Source organism: Amblyraja radiata, chromosome 19, assembly GCF_010909765.2.
Source record: "Amblyraja radiata isolate CabotCenter1 chromosome 19, sAmbRad1.1.pri, whole genome shotgun sequence".
NCBI lineage: Eukaryota > Metazoa > Chordata > Chondrichthyes > Rajiformes > Rajidae > Amblyraja > Amblyraja radiata.
This window is the reverse complement of record NC_045974.1, coordinates 35,299,819-35,306,628: the sequence shown is the minus strand read 5'-3', so window position 1 is coordinate 35,306,628 and position 6,810 is coordinate 35,299,819. Positions and strand designations below refer to the sequence as shown.

Genomic DNA, 6,810 nt, shown 5'->3' with positions numbered 1-6,810 from the left:
GACCAGGGAGACTTTATCCTTGTTCCATCTGGGGGTATCTTGGTCGACGTGGGCCTGTTTCCATGCTGTATAACTATGACTCTACACAAAAACAATCAAGCTCATTCCACTCTCTCATTCTCCCAATTTATTCCCTTTCTGATACTCATCAACCTCCCTCTTAAATGTCGCAATTGAATGTAACCCCACAAAGACCCCGACAGAGTATTCCATGACCCGACCACTTGTTGCATCAAAGCATTTTACCCATCGTCTCTTTTGGTTCTTGCACCATTGATTCATTCAATGTCATGTCATTCTTGACCCTTCCACCAAGAGGAACAGTTTCACTTTATCAGCTTTGGGCAATTAAATGTTCTTAGTCCCCCTCTCAAGCACCTCTGTTCTCAGGAAAACAACCCGACTCTCTTCAGTCTATCCATAAAACCATTCGTCCCTGGAATCATTCTGTTCAATCACATCTGCATTCTGCCCTGTACATTTAATTACTTGTGTGTTGTGAGATATTTGATGTGGATGATTATGGCGAGGCATGGAGCCAGTCTGCATCGGAGGTGACGACCCTTCTTCTTGAACTACTGAAGGTTTTGTGTTGTCCCCAACTGACACCCTGAAGGATGTTAAACACGGCTACATGTTTCTGCCACTATATCATAGTTAAAAACTGAGCATTGAAACTGAATATTACTTGCATCTCAAAATAAATGGCCAATGCAAAAAGTGATTCCAATTATGTAACAATTCATATTTTAACATTTCAGAAGTGTTGTGTCAGTAGGATTGTGTTTGACTTTTTCTTCAATGTACTGTTCCTGTTTGTTTCATTTAAAAGAGACGGGAAGAGAATTAGCAGAGGGTGTTATGTGTAGGAAGGAACTGCAGATGCTGGTTTACACTGAAGATAGACACAAAATGCTGAGTTACTCCCACATTGTGTTTCTACCTAGCAGAGGGCGGTAGCAGAGGGCCGCGGTGTTTATATGAGTTACCCAACACTCTTGTTGCCGAGTGCTACGTGTTCAGTTCTGACAGTGCACTGGGTATGAGGTGGGTAAGAACCGGCCATCCATTGTACAGTCTATCAGAGGGCCGCGAGGTTTGCTAGCAGAGGGCCGCGGGGTTTATATAGACTGTACAATCGATGGCCGGTTGTTACCCACTTAATATCCAGTGCACTGTCAGATCTGAACACTTAGCACCCGGCAACAAGAGTGTTGACTGCCCAATCAGTGATGAACCGCCCCTCAGTGATGCCCAATGAAATCCCCTAGTAACCATTGGGTGTTTTTTCAGTCGTGACTGTTTACTTGACTGAGTTTCAAGCACATGCCCGCCGCAAGTGTGTCCTTAGAACACCCTCCACTTTCCAATCGAATTCCATTCTTTTTGCATCAAGCAAACAATGCATTCTGTTCGTAAAGGGGGAGCAATAAACTGCTTAAGTGCCCTGGGAAACCTTAATTTGTAAATTGTAAACTGAGTTAAAGTGTTATTCGTCACTACAAAACAAGATGGACACGAATCCGCTACATTTAGTTTGAATCGTTGCAAAGGAACCCTGAATACAACAAGCTGGAGAGCAGCCAACCTTTTGTGGAGTTGCTCAAATCACAAACAAAACCCTCTAACAATTCGATTTATAATAGATAAATAAGGAATAAATAATAGGTTATTTTTTAATGCTAATCATGAAATATATTTACGATAGGAATCAGATAGGTTTTTTTTAACAGGAGATGCCAACCTGTTGTGTGTGATTTCGCTCAGTTATTACCTGGTTCCGGCTTCGCCCTGGAGTTCAACAGCAACGGGAAGACACTTTAACACCTCATTAAAGTTGACTTACAGTATTGGTAGCCTGTGTAATATAACTACATAACCAGAAAGGTAAAAGCTTTAAGATAAGCTTGTTTTCTTCCCAAAGGGTAACAATTTAACAAAGAGGGTGGGGGTGGGGGGTATAAAATAATCGATTTTATACAGAATAGAGTCAGCTGAGTATTTGGAGCAAACCTTCAACAGGGCAGGGCTCTCCGGAGAGAGGACTGAAACTGAGCGAGTTTCTCCAGCCCTGGACATTGGGCATCTAAAATAGAATCGCCGTAATAATGACAGTGCTCAGACAGCTCGGCAAGACAGGTCTTGGGAGCTTGATGTACTGCGACAGCTAATAGTTGGATAGAATTACACCTGTTTCTATATATATGTATGTATGTATATATAGCATGGGGACTTGTCATCCAACTGTTTAAATGCCATCTAAACCCCTCGCCAGCTTTTGACCACTTCTCTCTCTCTCTCTCTCTCTCGCACACACACACACACACACACACACGTTCATAATCCAATACATTCAAAACGGCGCAGGATCGATAATGATGGAGTTGTTTGAAACCAATCCCTTTTACTGCCACGATCAGCGGTATCTGGTTGGCGAGAGCATGGTTTTTACACAATTGGATGGGACTGCCGTGTCTCCCCTCTACCCAGGAAGCGAGGACGGTTTGTCCCCAGTCGGAGACGCTGGCCAAGCCGAGCCCAGCTGTGACAGCGGCGGCGAGGAACACGTGTACGCGCCGCCGAGTCTCAAGTCCCACTGCCCCGGACAGTGCCTGATCTGGGCATGTAAAGCGTGCAAGAGGAAATCGGCCACGACCGACAGAAGGAAGGCGGCGACTCTCAGGGAGAGGAGGAGGCTCAAGAAAATCAACGAGGCTTTCGAGGCGTTAAAGCGCAGGACAGTGCCAAACCCTAACCAGCGGCTCCCCAAAGTGGAGATTCTCCGCAGCGCCATTCACTACATCGAGAAGCTCCAAGATCTGCTGCAAAGCCTGGACCAGCAGGATAAGCTGCAGGAGAACGTGGGGTCGATCAACACTTGCAATGGCTCCCATTCACTGGTAAGCGAGCAGAGCCACGCCGGTTGTGGGGTGCACTGACTCTGACACTCCGGGTCGTTCACGACAAAGTTGTCTCATGTCTTCGACTTCCATTCACAGATGGACGCTGCAGATCACTGGGGAACAAACACCTGTCCTTCTGGATGGGCAAACTTGTCTGACCATTCCAACATCCCAAACAAACTACACAAAGAAGGTAAACGCGCTTCTAAGCGCAATGTAGTCGCTTGTAGAAAGGATTTGTTTTTACATTGAATGAGAGATAGACACAAAAAGCTGGAGTAACTGAGCGGGACAGGCATCATCTCTCCAGAGAAGGAATCTCTCCAGAGATGCTGCCTGTCCCGCTGAGTTACTCCAGCTTTTTTTTGTCTATCTTCGGTTTAAACCAGCATCTGCAGTTCCTTCCGACATATATTCAATGGGATTGCAGTTACTGATTTTTGATGCCTGCTAGAAAATTAGCCAGGAAGCACAGTGTCAATAATTAACGAATTATATTTAAACAAAACAACTTTATTTACTATATAACGGAGAATAATAACGAATCAAGTTCTTGCGAATAATAATTACAACCATGTTTTGAACTTGAGCTGTGGTCACAAGTTGAGTAGCCCAGCGGGTTCTGGTTGCTAGCGACCGGGAACTTTGTCTTCAGGAAAAGCCCTTAATGTTGGGACGGCCCCGAGGTAAGGAAAATACATGTTCTGAGAACAAGCACTAATTTCTTCCGGGATTACTGTTTTCTCTCATTCAGGAAACAACTTGGAATCATCAGGAACCAGCAGCCTTCGTTACCTGACCTCAATAGTAGACAGCATTTCCACGGACGAATCCACTGCACTATACAACCAAGACTCATCTGCAAAGTAATCATACGCTCCGATTGGAAATATATACAGATGGTTTGCTATACTGTACTCGCTTGCCCCATATCGTTTTGCTGTGTTGTACCAGGACAAAATATTGTTATACCTAGTGAACATATCGATCTTTAGAAAAACAAATAATCATTCCCTTTCGTAGAAGGAAAAGGCCAAAAATCATTTATTCGACCAAGGTTAATTCTAAAGCAACCGTTTGAATCACATAATGCGTTGTAAATATGTTTGTAAAAAAACCCAGCGTGCGTATATCCACTGACATTTCATAATTTTATAAGATATCTTTGTTTTAAGCAATATGTATTGAACTTATATTGTAAAATCGGAATAAAATCCTTTATTTGATGTTTACAGTTTTTTTTTGTCGCTGTGCTTGGTAAAGCTGTGGCGCGGGCAAACAGCCACAGAGTTTTGCAAAAAAAAAGTCAATGTGAACTGCGCTCCAATCGACCGAATGTGGAATAGTCTTTATGGAGGCCCCAGAATAGTTCCAAATCTTACTGGACAACAGTACTGAGAGTCTTTCTCTATCCACGGTTGATATATTTGCATAGCTTCAAATGTTCTTCGTTTTAGCAGCCATGTGATGGAATTTACAACTGTAGGAAGTAGTCTGCCTTTAGTTATATTATTGTTTCAACTTACTGTTTCTGAGTTTGCTGCATTTCCGTTCACTGTCAACAGGCGCCGGTTGCTCAACGCTTCCAATGCATTAGGACTCAGAGAAAGCGAAAGGGTAAAACCAGAAAGGATTACCGTCCAAACTGGCAATTTCACTTGGAGATTATCCCAGGTTTACGTTATTTCATAACGTGTAATGTGTTTTGTCATGTTGTATACATTGACATGTCTCGTTTAAAACTTACCTGGAGTCAATCAAAATGTCTCAATTTAATTGTTCCGCAATACCCCCACAGCTTTGAGTTATAATAGTACAACGGCTTACAGCTCGGTGGTCGCTTCCGTTTCAGCAATTATCATCGGTGATAGGAGCAGTAGAGTCACGGCTGCCCTGGAATTATTCACTGCTGCCTTCGCGCTGTAAGTGCAGTAGTTCCCATCCTAGCGTGGTACGAGGACACTTGCAATAATTGCCCACCTTGAATCGCGCCCATCATAATAATAATAATAATAATAATAATAATAAGCCTTTATAGTAATTGTACTTAGAAATACAACGGAATTAGGAGAGCTACTCCTGATCAGTGCAACCAAAACAAGTCCAAACAAGACGAAAACACATCCAATACATTCAATACGTTATGTAACTGCTTAAAATAGTAGATACATTATAATTATCACGCCTAGATAGAACATTGCAATGGGAGAATGCTACACTTTAAAATGTAATAAATACTTTAAAAGAATTAAAAACAAAAAAGAAATATTAGCTGAGTGGTCTGTTTTATAGTGGAATGGATGACAGTGGAACGGATATTTGAGGACGTTCTAATGGCCCAGGGAAAGAAACTGTCCTTGAGTCTGTTTGTCCGGATTTTGATGCCCATAAACCTCGAAAAGAGCAGGGATTTCCAAATGCTAAGAGATTAAGAGTCCAGAACCAGGGACCACCGTTTAAGAATAGGGGGTAAGCCGTTTAGAACGGCGATGAGGAAAAACTTTTTCACACAGAGAGTTGTGAATCTGTGGAATTCTCTGCCTCAGAAGGCAGTGGAGGTCAATTCTCTGGCAGAAACGGGGTACTGATTGTGGATGATCAGCCATGATCGAAGTGAATTGTGGTGCTGGCTCGAAGGGCCGAATGGCCTACGCCAGCACCTATTGTCTATTGTCTATTAAGATCAAGATGCTTTTGATTTCAGATACTTTGGTAATTCAGAGTTGACACCACAATGGATGCAAAGCAAGACAGCCTGATACTACCCACCAACGGGGTGTATCCCCTTTGTTGTGGAACCTGGCAAGGTCCGGTTTACATACGAGCATAAGAAAGTAGAAACAGGAGTGGACCAAATCGCCCCTCAAGCCTACCATACCATTCAAAATAATAATGGCTGCTCTGCCCATTTCTCCTCTCCACTCTGTACCAGTTCCCATTTGCGCACAATTCCATGAACCTTCAGAAATGTATCTACTTTCTCTCTAAATATCACCACTAATCTAATTTCCACAGTACTGTGGGGTGGAGAATTACAGAGATGCACCAACTTTTGTGAGAAATTTTATTTACCTCAGTTTTACCTCTTCATTTGGAAAGTATTTCCAGAAGTTTGGGTTTCTCCGACTCATGGAACCATCTCAACGTCTGAAGAAGGGTTTCGGCCCGAAACGTTACCTATCTCCTTCGCTCCATAGATGCTGCTGCACCTGCTGAGTTTCTCCAGCATTTTTGTGTACCTTCGATTTTCCAGCATCTGAAGTTCCTTCTTAAACTCAACATCTAGCCTGCTGTGTCCCATTGTCTGTGTTTCAATAAGATCACCTCCCACTTTTTGAAACTTCAAAATACAGTGTGGTTTTTATGGGCACCAGTGATAGGAGAATTATCACATCCCGGGAGTTAGCCCAGTGAATTTGGACCCACCTCCACTTACCTAAGGGGACCAAAACTGTGTAGGAAGGAACTGCAGATGCTGGTTTAAACCAAAGATAGACACAAAAAGCTGGAGTAACTCAGCAAGTCAGACAGCATCTCTGGAGAAAAGGAATAGGTGACCTTTTGGGTCAAGACCCTTTCTCAGACTGACCTATCACCAGACTGGAGAAAGGTTTTGACCTGAAACGTCACCTTTTCTCCAGAGATGCTGTCTGACCCGCTGAGTTATTCCAGCTTTTTGTTTCTATCTTCAGACCAAAACCCTGTACAATATCAGAGTTCACACCATCAGTAAAATATAGCTTCATGACCAATTTCACATTGCTCCAAGTTTACATTAGTGATGCAGATGTTAACTATTGGAAACTAAAAGTGTTAGGCCTTAGTTTGTGCAGAAACATTTCTAATGACCTAAACCTGGCAGGTAGGTTCAACAAAAGAAAGCCTGGGCCATATTTCCTGTCATTTT

At 42.9% G+C, this 6,810-nt stretch overlaps 1 protein-coding gene across 1 annotated transcript; it reads left to right on the top strand.

Moving 5' to 3' along the window:
- Positions 1–2,231: 2,231 nt before the first annotated feature.
- On the top strand, positions 2,232–4,135 carry myf6 (myogenic factor 6). The gene is made up of 3 exons (XM_033038220.1): positions 2,232–2,900; positions 3,000–3,096; positions 3,658–4,135. The coding sequence occupies exons 1-3, from the start codon at positions 2,376–2,378 to the stop codon at positions 3,771–3,773; spliced, it is 738 nt and encodes a 245-aa protein (XP_032894111.1). The 5' UTR covers positions 2,232–2,375; the 3' UTR covers positions 3,774–4,135.
- Positions 4,136–6,810: the final 2,675 nt, after the last annotated feature.

Coding starts and splice junctions, on each gene's coding strand:
- myf6 (XM_033038220.1), top strand. CDS start 2,376: ATGATGGAGTTGTTTGAAACCAATCCCTTTTACTGCCACGATCAGCGG. Junction 2,901..2,999: donor GCAATGGCTCCCATTCACTG/GTAAGCGAGCAG, acceptor TTCCATTCACAG/ATGGACGCTGCAGATCACTG. Junction 3,097..3,657: donor AAACAAACTACACAAAGAAG/GTAAACGCGCTT, acceptor TCTCTCATTCAG/GAAACAACTTGGAATCATCA.